At 42.6% G+C, this 14,847-nt stretch overlaps 1 protein-coding gene across 4 annotated transcripts in view; it reads left to right on the top strand.

Moving 5' to 3' along the window:
- grik2 (glutamate receptor, ionotropic, kainate 2) overlaps nt 1–14,847 on the top strand; it is a 120,899-nt gene that overhangs the window by 46,095 nt on the left and 59,957 nt on the right. For 3 of the 4 annotated variants that reach the window (XM_027015447.3, XM_027015464.3, XM_081696219.1), the window contains exons 6-7: nt 1,121–1,174; nt 3,034–3,207. In XM_027015447.3, coding sequence (XP_026871248.1) covers nt 1,121–1,174; nt 3,034–3,207 — 228 coding nt within the window. The remainder of the gene's footprint in view (nt 1–1,120; nt 1,175–3,033; nt 3,208–14,847) is intronic. The other variant, XM_081696218.1, reaches the window with a different exon arrangement.

The following is a 14,847-nucleotide window of genomic DNA, read 5'->3' as shown; positions in this document are numbered from 1 at the left end:
GGATGCTTAGTCTGCTTACACACAGCTGTAATTACTGCCCTGACACCCAGCCATAGGGATTGCCCTCTCCACTTCCCTGCTACAATAATAATCTGTGATTCATAATCTGTTCAGTGCTCAGCAAGTCCCTGCCTTCTGCGCCACTCACCTGCTTGCTGCATGGCATGGGGCCAGACCAGTGGATGGCCGTCCTCTCTATCGCATGCCAGAATTGCACTGATCGTAGTGGCAGGCTCTGTCCATGTGAGAATGGGCACAGGAGCACAGTGTTAGCCAGCTGGTGCACTGTTCCAAGGGTGCACTAGCCCACAAGCACCCTATCCCACTGGCACACGATCTTACTCATGCACTAGACTACTTGCACACTATTCCAACTGCACACCAGTCCGCTTGTGCACTAGCCCACTGGCACACTAGCCCACTGGCAGATGAGCTGCTCTGGCCAGCTGCTTGTTGTGAGTGGAGCCTCCTGAATGTTTCATGCAGCCACTGACATGCAGGAGTGAGTGCATGAATTAGATCAACACTCAAGCTTGACAATGGTCGCTGTACTGTTCCACCACAAAACAGCTTGGCCCCCAAACTAATTAGTGTTATGGATTGACTCATCTTTCAGTCTTTGAGGGATGCTAGCAGTATGCAAGTTTGGGTTAGAGAGTCAACCTGAGAGCTCGTTATCATTATGGAGACATATGGAAGAAGAGCCAAATCAAATCCCATCTGCTGTATTGCTAGATTACTCAGTCCCCACTACCCTCTGGCAGAGAATAGGAAATCAACACTCATACCTTACGTACTACATCACCACCATTTGGAAGTGTACTGGAATACTGTTTGGTCTTGCTAACTCTTGCCATTGCGAGGGGCTTGGGTGGACTGGGAGGAATCTGCACTCAGACTGGGGGCTATGGCACAGTGCCGTATCAAACTCCACTGTGGTCTGAGGCCACACTGTCGGAAGAACTGCACATTATCCCCATCTTCCTCTCAGTGTGTTGATGTTAAGTGAAACATCTGTTTCAAATTCTGTTATATAAATGCATGTGTTTTTGTCTGTTATATTTATATAACCTATCTGTCTTTCTCCCAATGTCTCACTGTCTGCCTTTCTCTCTCTCAGGCTCTTGCCATGGGAATGATGACAGAGTACTACCACTATATTTTTACCACACTGGTAAGATTTCCTCATTACAACATTATTTAGAAATAAGAAATAATAATAATAACAAAAACAATTATTTATATATATATATATATATATATATATATATATATATATATATATATATATATATATATATATAGTGAGAGAGAGAGAGAGAGAGAAAGAGAGAGGATACCCAGAGTTAAAGGGTCTGCACAATATTTTTCCTCCTTACTCAAAATGTTATATTAACAGGAATGTGATATGTGTGTGATTATCATATTTCTGTTTCAGTTTTATTTGGGCAACACTGGTCACTGCATTGGGCACTACAGTACAACATTTGAACAACATTTGGGCAACCTTGGGCAGTGCAGAGTGCATAAAGTAACCTCTAAATTTTGAGGCTGATACTGAGGCTGTCAATCAATTTATTCGGGTCTATGCCCATACAACAGAATTGTAAAAGGTTATGGAAAAAAAAATAAAAATTCAAAACACTCCTTTTAATGTTGTTTTACCGGGAAAATGGAAGGTGATTAGAATATAAAAAATATTAAAAAGAATATAAAAACATTTCTTTGTAGAAATATTTATTTTTCATAAATTTTAAAAAACAACTGTGCTTTAAATATAAAAAAAATGAAATGTCAAAATCTAAGTTAAATTAAAAATGATTGAAACAGCAATGAAAATAAAAGAATATGACTGAAATTACAGGAAACTAGCAATTTTAGCCTAAAAAAACAGGTTCAGACATTTTCTTGTTTCATAGTGTTTTAAGTATTTTGAGAATGCCTGTTTGGATCTGTACTTATATTTATCACTATTCATAAACCCTAAAACAAAGCCTTAGAAAAAAGTGCAATGCGCTAATGTTATGCTGTATAACCTTTGATTTGAAAATGACTGACAGTGCTGATTTGAAGAGAGGAGAATATGGCGCTATTAATTTCTCTCCAAAGAGGGAGAGAGAGAGCTGTGCTCACACTGTCCTTGTGTAAATGCCATGGCCCTTGGCCTAGTTCAGAGGCTTCTTCTCTTGCTGAGATTTTGACAAGTGCTCTCTTGCTCCTCTTCTTCAATCGGTATTATCCCTTCCTCTTCTCTCTCTCCATCTGTCTCCCTCTCTCTCCATCCTGGCCCATTTTTAGGACTTAGACATTATTAAAATTACATTTTTACTAAGCTCATATCTCACATGCATCTGTGAGTAGTATGTGCTCCTCCTTTCTCTCTGCTGCCCATTTTCTAACAAATTAAAAACCTCAGAGTCCCCAGTTTTGCTCTTGATTTTGCACTGATTAAGAAAAAAATATACTTAGTAAAAGGTACCTGCTGTGAAACAACATATTTTATTTCTTATTCAGTGTAAGCAAGCAAACCCAAAGAAATTACTTAGATGCATACGGAGAGGCACATTTAAGAGAGAGAAAGAAGAGAGGAACTGAAGATGTCTGAAGTTTCAGTAATTAGTTTTGCCAATAAAGTGCATGGCAGCTAGAAAACTCAGAGCTGTGAGCTTAATTCACCCAACAGAGTGAACAACCATGCCATGGAGAGGGTACATATAGTGTCCATTTTCTGCCAGATTTCCTTTTGTTAACTGCAGTCAGGCCCCTATGTCTGTCTGCGTGTGTGTGTGTGTGTGTGTGTGTGTGTGTGTGTGTGTGTGTGTGTGCAAGAGAGAGAGAGAGGGAGAGAGAGAAAGAGAGAGAGAGAGAGAGAGAGAGAGAGAATGAGCAAACGAGTGAGTGAGAGGCTTAAAGAGAATGACATATATAAATGCAAGTTCACATAGCAACACAATCTGTTATTTATTAACTGCATTCTCACATTTGTGTTTTATCCAGCCCAGCATAGTGTGTTCTGTATCTTCTTCCTTTTAGGACCTATTTGCTTTGGATGTGGAGCCGTACCGCTACAGTGGCGTCAACATGTCAGGGTTCCGCATTTTAAACACGGAGAATAGTCAGGTGGCCTCCATCATTGAAAAATGGTCCATGGAGCGTCTCCAAGCTCCTCCCAAACCTGACTCTGGCCTATTAGATGGCTTTATGACGGTGAGATTTCTTCTCTGTGGTGCTGATATTGGTTTTTGGATTTTTTTTTTCCTCAGTACAAATGTCACTCATTAAGGAAAATCAATTGAGTAAATAGTAGTAGTCTTTATTGGATAATAGATGTGACACAGCCTTCCTCAGTTGACCTGAACTGCCCACCTCCAGGGTTATGCTGAGTTCTGAACCTGCTGGCAGTAATGGCTTCTCCACAGCTTTCTCTCAACACTACCTCTCTGATCTGGGAATGGTGCCAAACAGTGAACTCGCCAGAGACAAAGAGATAAAGGGTAAACAGAGGAAGAAATTGGATATAGAGTCCACTAGTGTTAGGAATTCTGCCAACACAATTGTTGTAAGTTAGAAAGCAACATGTCTTTGGACTGTACTTGTGACCTCTCAGTTTGGAGTGGTTGGTGAAATGTCCCTGACCTCCATGGAGGAAGTCTGTATGAAGAGGGAAAATATGTTTGATTCAGAGCTTTTGTTATGATGTATAAAACAACAAATTCCTTACAGAGACACAAATAGACACACCAAAATCACATGTTGCAGAGGAGATTTCTGCAAGTCAATTTCATGGCACTGTCTATGGATTAACTGACTCAGCCTTTTGTTGACACATGTACGCACAAACACCCATATGTGCGCACACACAGACACACACACAATATATATCACTATTTAGATGTCTGTTAAAAAGAAGGCAATTCCACTTAAAACTCTTTCTCTTTCTGTCTGTGTTGACATTGTCATCATGGTTATTCTGTTAGAATCAAAACAGCAGTAGATTTACATCATCAGGGGTTTCAATGTGACAGCTCATCAGGAAATAATGGCATGTGCATTTGAAGGTGGAGACTGATTAATTAGACAAATGGCAATCAGTCAGTGGCTAATGCATATTGACATGGTGAAAGGTTCAGTAAACGTTTGATTAACAGCTTCATTTGTTCACTGTATTTATGGCCTTGTGTGCCTAAGTACAGGCCTGCCACAGTGTAATTTATGGACCACAGATCATGAGAAATCACCACTAGACGAAAACAAGGAGTCAGGGATTTTGAAATGGAATTTTTTTGCACACAATTAATTACAAAAAAAGTGAAGCACCGCTTGTGGTGGCCACAGGAAAGGAGCCCTGGTGCCCCACGAGTCTGGAGCTCCGAGGTGACACTGTGAAATGGGTGCTTCCCTGCTGTGAAGCATTTTAAGCAGACTTTGATGAGATGATCTGCCCATTTGGTGTGGCACATTTCTCATTTATTTGGGTTTATTCCTCTCTGCACGCCTGGATTATCTCACATTCTGCAGGCTGTTCATTTGTGCCTTTAAGACTGAGGGACTTTACCATTTAATCTTGTGATTTTTTTCCTGATAAGGCTGTTACTAACAGTTGTTTGTGTACACTGGCTTATGAAATCTAATTCTGCACCTTTTCTCACTGTACAATAATTAATCTTCCTTTGGAGAAACCCTGCCCCAAGTCGAGTCTTAACATGTATAATGAAAATGACCTAACAAGCTCTGCAGGCTCATTAGCATAATTTCTCTCCTTACTAACTGCTTTAGCTTCTGTCTGATTTACTTTAAGAGAGCCAATCTTGAGGAGATTTAGAAAACACTCAGTCAGGGCTGGAGTCTCCTGTCTCCTTGTGGAGGATCTTTGTTAGAAGAGGTAAGAAAATGAGAGAGATTTTTGTTTCTTTTTTTTTTTAGTTGTCAGGGTCAAAGCAATATTGACCATTGTTAATACTGACAATTGTTAATCTCACATTAATGAAAGGCATTGCAAAGCTTCTCATCTTTTCAGTATGTGATTTCATTTTCTCACCACTTAATTATTAGACTTCTGCTTTTATCTTTGAAGTGAATGTGGTGAGAATGTGGTCAAAAAATAGGTTTTTCACTTTTGCATTTTGCGCAGTGGGTGGCTGTGTATGCAGAGAGTGAGACAAAGATGGAAAGAGAAGGAAAGAAATAGTGTGTGTGTGTGCATGTGTGTGTGTGTATGAGAGAGAGAGAGAGCGAGAGAGAGAGAGAGAGAGAAGGAGAAAGAGTAAAAAGTACTGTGAGATTAAGCAGCAGATATAGACCTGCCTTCCAGGCTCTATAGCCCTTGGCTCAGTGCCTTGTGTTGATGGACCTGTCTGTCACGGTGTCTCACAGGAGCTTTGCCTGAATGGCAGTGCTGGGTGGGAAGCAGGCAGGGTACTGCAGGCCAAGCAGTGACCCTCAGCACAATTGGGGCAAGTTGCCCTGAAAGCTCACCCTGCCACAAGTCCCCAGGATCTGAACCCCAGCTTTCCATCTCCCTTAGCTTTAGCTAAACTGGCTATATGAAAACAGATGGCAGCTTTAACTGCTTCTACCATCCCCTGATCTTATTATCTTCCTTTATCCCGACGCCTCCACAGTGCTATTGGACACAGTCTCTGTTTAATCACAGTCTCTAGAGGGCTTGAGCATGTTTTCAACAGCAACTTCGCAAGCAAGTTTTCAGGAAAAATCCTGCAGACCTCAGAGTGAGAGCCTGTGGCATCTGCACCATCTGTGCTGTGCTCACTCTGAATTGAAGGGAAGACGTACCTGAACCAATCCACCCCCCACCCCCATTGTGTGGGTGAGCACAGCATGCAGTGGTGTGCTTGGCCTGGGGCTCTCCACTGCACCATGGCTCCCTCTGCTTCCAGATCTGGGGCATCTAATGGAATCTCCACCCTGACTATTGCCCTGTGCTCAAAGCCCCTTTAAGCTGTGTGCATTTGCCTGCTGCACTGTGCCTGCTTGAAGGGGCTCTGGCTTGTCAGAGGGACTGGGATTTGGCGGTAGCCCTGCCCACATGCTGTGGGAGGTATTTGGCTGCAACTGTTAACGGAGCATTACGGCAACAGCTGGGCTGGCAGGAACGCGGCCTGGCATGGGTGGCACGACTGACCCATGGCATGGGCTGAGGAGTTTTGCTGTGGGGCTGACCCACAGCTAGAGCACACCCACCCTACAACTGCTGTAGAAAAAAAAACAAAAAACGATCACCCTGTGTTTAATGGCTGACTTTGACTCAATTGCTTTTTTGGTCAGAGTGCTTTTTTGACACCCTGAGCTTGTTGTGAAGCCCAACTAAAACAGCTCTGTTTCTTTGAGGTGAGAATATGGCATGAACAGAAGAGAGAGATTACAGGGTGTCAGCATGGCTGGGCCAGGTCATTATTGCATTTTCTTCTGATTGGAGCATCACACAACACACAAACAGATGCGCAAGCTGCGATTAATGATTCTGCCCCACAGTCTTGCCCACAGGTAGCTGGAAAGGCAGGTATCCCAGGAGACGAGTTACCCCACAGACAGCAGCTATCCTGTTGACTTTTGGGAGCAGAGCACAGCTCGTGTGACGCTACCCCCTTCTCATGCTCTGTTATTCCTCCCTTCCTTTCTTTCCTGCCTCTCAAGGGAGCAGACTTTCGCATGCATGCTCTCCTGGGACCCGCTGTGTTTTGCTGTGCTACAATCACATCTGTTCTGGGTGTGTGTGTGTGTGTGTGTGTGTGTGTGTGTGTCTACCACCCTCTCTCTGCCACCAAACCAAGCAGCTCTTTGTCCTGCCTCCATTTTCTGCCTCTGAAACCGACTTGAAAAGATCCTGTCTCACAGCCAGAGTCTGTCTCAGTGCCAAATGATGTTTTCATTCCTGTCCTCTTTCTAAGAAACAGTTGCTTAGTAGCGAGAAGGCCTATTTTAGACACTTAATTGTCAGAATGGTGGAGTGAAGGAGCCGGCTGCTGAGAGAGAACAGGACGTGGTGTCGATAATGAGCGTGCCTGAGCTCCCTTCACTCTCTGCCGTCAGATATCATTAGATCGGCTTCTGACTGGCCCGGGAGGTCCACCTTCCTCTCCGTCTGCACGCAGACAGCCGTCCCTGTCCTGACTGACTACAACTCAGTGAGTGCTGTTCCTTAGTGATCTTGGCAGCTGACACACAGGGCAGGAGAGGGCATGACACATTGGCAGACAGAGCCTGCGTCCTCATGAGGATCGCCGATCTGTATGGCCGGACTGCTGGTCTACATTACTGCCACACTTTTGCATGACCAGTGTGACATTTGAAACTGAAACAGACAGCAAAGAAACAGAGATAAATCAATTTCAGATTATATTGGCTGAAATGTAGGCTAAGAAATATCCTTGTTCATAGAGATATAGAGCAGATTGGGGAAAAAAACACAAATTACTGAGCAGCTGAAGCTAAAATGATCTTCATTTCATTAACATGCACTTTGAAATGTGGTTCATATTTCCCAGAGTGCAGATTCCTCTTTTTCCTTCATTATGTGGGTTGGAGGGAGAGCATCAGATGCAGCAGAGTGTTTAAGGCTATTAGTCCTCCTGACACCGCGTCTTAGTCACACCGCTGTGGGTTCTGCTAGTTAAGCACTCTGGTAAAGGCTCCATTCAAATCCCAGCTGCCTATGCAAGCAAGCAGACAATTTAAAAGAATGTCCATTTATATGCCTGACAGAGTAGGGCTCTTTTTAATTGGAAAAGCTAGTCTTAAAGACTTAAAAACTCATTTATGTCTCCCAGAGAGAGATCAAATGGAAAGCTGGAAGGGGACAGTTCCTGTATTGGTGGGAAGTTGGGGGGCCTCATAGGCCTGTCATAGGCATGCCTCACTGGCCTGTCATAACTGCTCAGAGATGAGGAACAGTGCCTAAGTACCCAGGTTTATAAAGTAAAATTGAGTTCCCATTGTAAATGGGTTCTGTAGATGTCTGTGGCACTGCTATGACACTGTTAGTCTCCCCTTCTCTGCTTTCATAGATGGTACATGCCACTTTTATGTCTGCTGCATAGGAATGAATGACCTTTCCATGACCTTTACTCATCTACTGGTGGTTTTGAATGGAGAATGCCATGTAATTACCCTTACTTTGACCCCACTATATAGCACAAAGCAAAGTGGGTTTGATTTAGCACAAGGCTCAAAGGTGAAAATGCATACAGAGCAGAGTCAGTGTGAAGTCATTGCTGTCCTGGGGATTTGACATTTCTCCCAATCAGAATCTCTCTGGTTTCACCTGAACCTAAAAGGCTTAAACACCTGATGCATATGATAAGTGGTGAAACTGAAACTCAGTGTTTGTTACACATCTTTGTAACATGCATAGGGACTGTTTCAGTAATAAGAAAACAAGAGGCTGCACATAATGCCAGAACCAGGTGGGAGAGGGGAACCTTGAGCAAGCACCTGCGGGTGGCACGTTTCACTGCTCTTATGCAAGGCCTTTATTTGTAGATAGCTTAGAGCACCTCTGTGAATGCTGTCGCACTTGCTCCTCTCGTCAGCGCCATCTCTGCTAATCTCTCCAGTACTCAGTGATGAAATGATTTGAAAAAAATCACAGTGGCACACAGTTCTATTACTCTAAAATGAAATCATTTCCCTGTAATGACAGGGGTGTGTGAGCATGTTTTCCCCCTGCTTTTGGGGTATGAAAAAGCTTTTAATCTCAAACCCCTGCCACCCTCCAACACCTCCTGCTCTCCATCTACTCCCCCCCCCCCCCCCCCCCGCCACTATTTTCATCGTGAATGCCACATTATGTGAGAGAAATGGCTCAAAACATTTACCAGCAGTGATAAATGTCAGGTTCAGGGAGAAAAGGACTTGGCTTTTTCATACCCCTTCCCTAAGTGAGTGGTGTGGCTAGCTGTGTGAGAGATTCGAATTGCTTTCTGCTTCCTGTGTTAGGTTTAGTACATGGAGCTAAAGGTTAAAATCTGGGTTACAATGATTCTGGTTTGGTTTGGATGGTGTACAACACAGTACATGTTTAAATACAGCGATTATTGTACCATGTAATAAAACTTACAAAGATAAAATGACTGATTTACCTAAAAGAAATCACATCTAAAGAGGAGTACAGTTGTGCTTCTGTGAAGCATAAAAGTAAATGGAAGTAAATTGAATCAGCATCATGTAGTCAGAATCATCAAAGATACCTCTTTTAAAGATGCCATTTTCTTCTGTTTCAAACACGACTTTTTGTTCATTGCACAGACCCTCATAATGAGAGGAATTAATTTAAGCAAATTAACCATTTACTGACACTTACAGGAATAATAATACTCAGTGGGAACCACTTATATAAGTGTTTTGCAGATAATCTGTGCGTGTGTGTGTGTGTGTGTGTGTGTGTGTGTGTAGATGTGTTCTTGAATGTGTGCATGAGCAATATATATATATATATATATATAGAGAGAGAGAGAGAGAGAGAGAGAGAAAGAGACAGAGAAAATTATGCAAACATATTCACCCAAGGACATAGCACAATGTCTATGCGTGGAATGACACAACCTAAAGATACCAAGAGACTTTCCACGTAGTGGGTTTTATCAGAACATCTCTCACAAAAACTATTTTTAATTCCCTGTACTATTTGAGCTAACAGCAAGCTAAATCTCTTGCTCCCTGCTCTGTCTTTAGATGATACAAGAGCAGAGGCAGTCTGACGATACAGTGATGGAAAAGGTTTTGGCAAGCCGGAGGCTATCTCTCATGCTAACAGCCTGACCGTAGTTGGTGGAGATCTAGAGGACTATTTATTTATTTATTTTTGTCTTTGTGGCTTTTTTCTTTGGCGGTAGGGATTTGTTTAGAATACATTTTTTCCCTTTTCTTGTACACTAATGGGCAATTTACTTTTTTGAAATATGTCAAAATTTTGGAGAAAAACCTCCATACTACTTCAATTAAATATCTACTGTATCAAATGAAAACTTTAACCATGACACAAGACTGAGTTGTTAAATGGTGTCAACAGAAGAGGGAAATGAGAATTTGCAAGTTATCTGCATTTATGAGAGTACTTGTGTGGATGTGTGATCATCTATTTGTGTGTGTTTGTGTTTGTGTGTGTGTGTGTGTGTGTGTGTGTGTGTGTGTGTGTGTGTGTGTGTGTGTGTGTGGGTGGGTGGGTTGGGAAAAGAGGGTGGGTGAATCTGTATGTCTAATGGAGTTCCCCCTGCTGGGGGAAGGTATTTGTCTCTGGTACTGAGGTAGAGTGGAGCCACATTCCAAATGCAATGGCCTTTTGTAAACACACAGCGGTGAAATGCTCATGGTAGATTAGATAACCCAGGGCCCTTGGAACAACATTGGGCCCATTGTGTGTATGTGGGTGCATATGGAGGGCGCAATGACATTAAAGTAGTGGCAGAAAACTGACGATTTCCCATTTAACACTCCATTGAATTCTGGGTTATTCCAAGTCCTGGCTGGAACAGAGACGGTGGCAGTAGCTCACCCGTTTCACAATAACGCTCCCTCCTCCCTTTCTCTGCATAGACCATAGACTCCATTTGCCCACAATGGAGTCAGAGAGAAACGACATGCTGCTTTGTAATGGGAAAGGACATAGAGTCTGAGAAGAAACAGTGATCCACTTCTAAACCTACTGGCATTATGTAATAAAGGGAGAGACATCTATAGAGCCAACGGGGCTAACCTTGTACAAACAGATGTTTTATGCAAATGAATAAATGATCTGCTGTATGGGAAAGAGAAGAAGAGATGTTAAAAATTAGGGTAGTTAATATAAATAGAAATAGTGCCAGTCTTAGCCTGGCCTAGACCTGTTTGCCAAACAAAGAACTGGCAAACTCAATTAAATGGCCGATTTCCCTCAGGAAGCAGGGCAATGCGAAATTATCCCTGCCTGTTAAACCTGTCACTCCATTTCACTCTCATTATTCCTTCTGATCCCAGGGACCTTTTAGCTAATTGTTTTTCCTCCTTCCACTTCATCATGTTTGATGTGACTCAAAGAGGCTGCTATATTGCTTTAGGCCTCTGGAGTTTACCATCCCATAATACTAAGGTCAGAGGCTTTTCTAAATGTTGATGTACTGGATATATATTTCATATTTTAGACTTTGCAATTAGACCTATCTGCTTTACATGCTTGTATTGTGAGGCTCTTGAGATAGACATGACATGTATTGAAAGTGTTTATTAAAAGCTTCAGAATTTTTTTATAACACTGGGTTAAAAGGAAATGGTGTTAAAAGTACATTAGTTTTGCCTTTTGTTTGTATCATGTCTTTAAATATAGTAAACAGGAAGTAAGTTCCACAGTTACCAGAGTAAAACAGCCTTTTCTCAGCTGTTCTGTTCCTCATGTAACAGTGTCCACTGCTACTTCATCTCCACCTTGATCATGTGTGAGGGAAGAAGCCTGCTGTTGAGCGTGCATTCAACAGTATTTTCCGATGGGGCTCAGCTCCATCACCCCACACACCCTGAGGAAATGTGGGCCTTCACCTGAGCCCTTTTTCATTCTTCAACTGAACCTTGCATCATTGTTTTCAATTAGTCTGCCCTTGTTCTTACATTGCTTTGCAAAATGCCTTAGGATGAAAGTGAGTAAATATATACTGGAAAATAGATTTAAAAAATCTTGCATCTCATCCTGTTAAAAGACCCCTCCTCCTGCAACTGATCTCTCAGGTGTGCAATACAGCAGAGATGCTTCACTCTAGGCTAGTGGGAAGTTCCAGACTGCCATATTGTTTCACTTGACATGGTTTTATTGTTTTGGCAAGACTTTGTTTCAGTGCAGCATGGACTATCTAGCATCATAGGACCAAGGGCTTTATCAGACCTGTGCAAGTGCCTGGAACGGATTAGTCTGGGTTCTGATCACTTTGTTGAGTTGTGCCATTACCATGCTGGGAGAGATCCAGGGAGGGAGGGAGTTTGACCTTGAGCTGCTCTTCAGCAGGAGGTGAAGAACATGCCTGTATGCCGCACAGTTAGTGCATGTATGTAAGAAAATAATCACAGGGATCACACTATAGTATAACAGTATACTTGAGAAAAACTGATGTGTGTGTGCATCTGTGTGTGTGCATCTGTGTGTGTGCATCTGTGTGTGTGTGTGCGTCTGTGTGTGTGTGTGTGTGTGTGTGTGTGTGTGTGTGTGTGAGTTTGCGAGAAAGAAAAGTATGCATAGGTAAGTAAATGTTGAGAATCTATTTCTCAATGCTAAGGATATATTTAATGGTCTTTAGGTGTTAAGGTTTATTCGTTTTCACGTTTCCCAATTTTCCACCCACACATTGTCAAAAAGACTGTGCTGAACAGCTGATTGATTGTCAGCCCTTTGTGTTGTTTAGTCGCATGCACCTGTTCAGCACTACCTCACCTCTCCCATCCTGCAGCCATCCACACTTATTCCCTCCACTCCATCTCCCTCCATCACTGTAGTTCTTCAGGGATCATTTCCCTCTACCATCTCCCAGACAAGCGTGGTGATGAGGTGCACCGAAAGCATATTGTCATTACAAAGGAAAGCCACCCATAATAATACATTTTACACAGTCAATTTCCTTCCCATTTGAGTGCTGTTCTTGTGACAACATTTTAGAACCCTGATAGCGAGGTGTGCCCATCTTCTCCATTTTCCTCTACTTCTTAACGACGTCAGGTGGCATGCTCCTTCGTGAAAAACTGAGCGGCTTCGGGTTTAAGGCAGCCGTTTGTGTGTTAAGAGGCGCAAGGGATGTAGTAGGTGGCAGAGACAGTGGGACCATGGGAGAGATTGCAGCAAATGTGTTCGTTAACACAAAAGACACGAGCGTAAAGCTCCATCTGGAAGATTGCCTCAGGCAGAATCAGACAAACAAACAGCAGCCTGGGGTAGAAGACTTTGGCTCGACGTATATAGGCAACTTGTCTGTCCTTGCCTATTTACATGTTCCTTCATGTTAAGACTGGTGTTTTCAGGTACTCAAGCTCATTATGTGGGAACAACCCCCCTCCCTAAAAAACACAACAAAATAAAAGCCTTATTTATAATAAACACCTTTGATATGTTAAGGTAGACTTACTCTAAATCATTTCTGAAAAATAAAGTATTTTGAGGCTCCCCTGGCATCTTCTCTAAATCCCAGCATGCACGACAACTCCCTATACACAGGTGGATGATTGACAGGTGAGTGAGAATTATTTTGTAAGTGCAGCATTCTGGCTGTCACCTTCACTCCTGCTAGGCAGCCAGGGCCCCATAACGAACTCGTTACCCGTGGAGAAGCTCGCTGTAACACCCACAGCCTAAGCAATTTTATGATTCATTTAGTCCAATAAAGGCCGTTGATTAAAGTTTACTTACTTATCAATAATGGCCTCTCTATTATTGGGCTTTGAGCTGAGGATTGAAGGGGATTGGAGCTGATTGGTAAAGATGGAAATGTAAATGGGAGGGAATGAAAGGGGTATTGGGATGTATGCTGCTGGTCTGGGAGGCAGTCACACAGCTTTGATGATGTGTAGGAAAGGGCTTCATAGCTCTGTCATCTTGTACGATATCTTATTTCGCCATTTAACAAGACTGTAGAGCCATTCTTGTCTGTATATCAGAACCATAAGAATGTATTTGTGTATGTGTGTGTTTATGTACATCTCTGTGTGTGTAAGAGTTGAGATTACAGAATACAGAATGAAGAGACACAGACTCTACACTCTCTGGTCCTAAGAACTGTGTGCACTTTCTAATCAGCCAACCAGGAGAACCAGTGGCCCTAAGGCGCAGACATCACACCTCATTAAACACACACACACACACACACACACACACACACACACACACACACACACACACACACACACACACACACACACACACACAAATACAGCTTGAAATAACAGATAACCCTGTCAAGATGTATCATCATCCACTCCACTGCTGTCTTAATCTGCTTCTACCCAGCTCAGTAATGAACTTAATTGATGGGATAAATGACAAATTTCTCTTCTCTTCTCTTCTCTTCTCTTCTCTTCTCTTCTCTTCTCTTCTCTTCTCTTCTCTTCCTCTCATTCTGTGGGTCATTCTCTTCTCTCACCCTTCTTTTTTCACTATCTGTTGTCTTTCAACTATTTTGTCTTTACAAACAGTTTTGAGAGCCTAGAATGTATTCCCTAAAGCTAACATTAGGGGAAAAATGCATTGGAATCACCTAAGCAGTAGAGCAGTTGAGCTGTAGAGATTCTGGTTTACAACATGTGCTTTCTTTAGCAGTACAATAAACATGCAGAAATGTTAAGAGCGAATCTTTCTTTACTAATTAATTGCAGTCCACATCTTGCAGGAAACAAGCTAGAACACCAGAGGCTAGAACACTGTTTTATTGTACTAAATTATCCTCTGTGACCACTGAGTGTATAAACAAATGAAAAATTATTCCATATTCAACAGTACTATCAAGACAGAAAGTATCCTTAATTCTGTTCCACTGATTATAAAAATCACAGTGTGTGCACACTTTTGCATGCATACATGCACATACACACAAACATGATCTGCAATTCCTATAATCAGGCCCTTCTGTGCAGAGGGGCTCGCAGCAGTGATGCCATGGGTGACAGCAGCACTGATGTGCAAAGAGCTGAGAGCTCCCGATGGAAAGGCTTCTTTTGTGTACGCCTGGACACTATTGATCAACCAGTCACTTTGGGCGGGGCGTTCAATACATTTGGGTAGCACAGGTGTCAGGTGTGATTAAGGAAAGGAGAGCTTGGTCTGTGAGCTGAGCTGCTCTCACTGTGTCCACGCAGGAATCTCTCACTACTGCAGCAGCTCTGTCA

The sequence above is a fragment of the Electrophorus electricus genome, chromosome 14, assembly GCF_041902795.1.
Source record: "Electrophorus electricus isolate QZ-2024a chromosome 14, ASM4190279v1, whole genome shotgun sequence".
Lineage (NCBI taxonomy): Eukaryota > Metazoa > Chordata > Actinopteri > Gymnotiformes > Gymnotidae > Electrophorus > Electrophorus electricus.
Note: the sequence above shows the minus strand (reverse complement) of the source record. Positions and strands in the feature narration are given on the sequence as shown.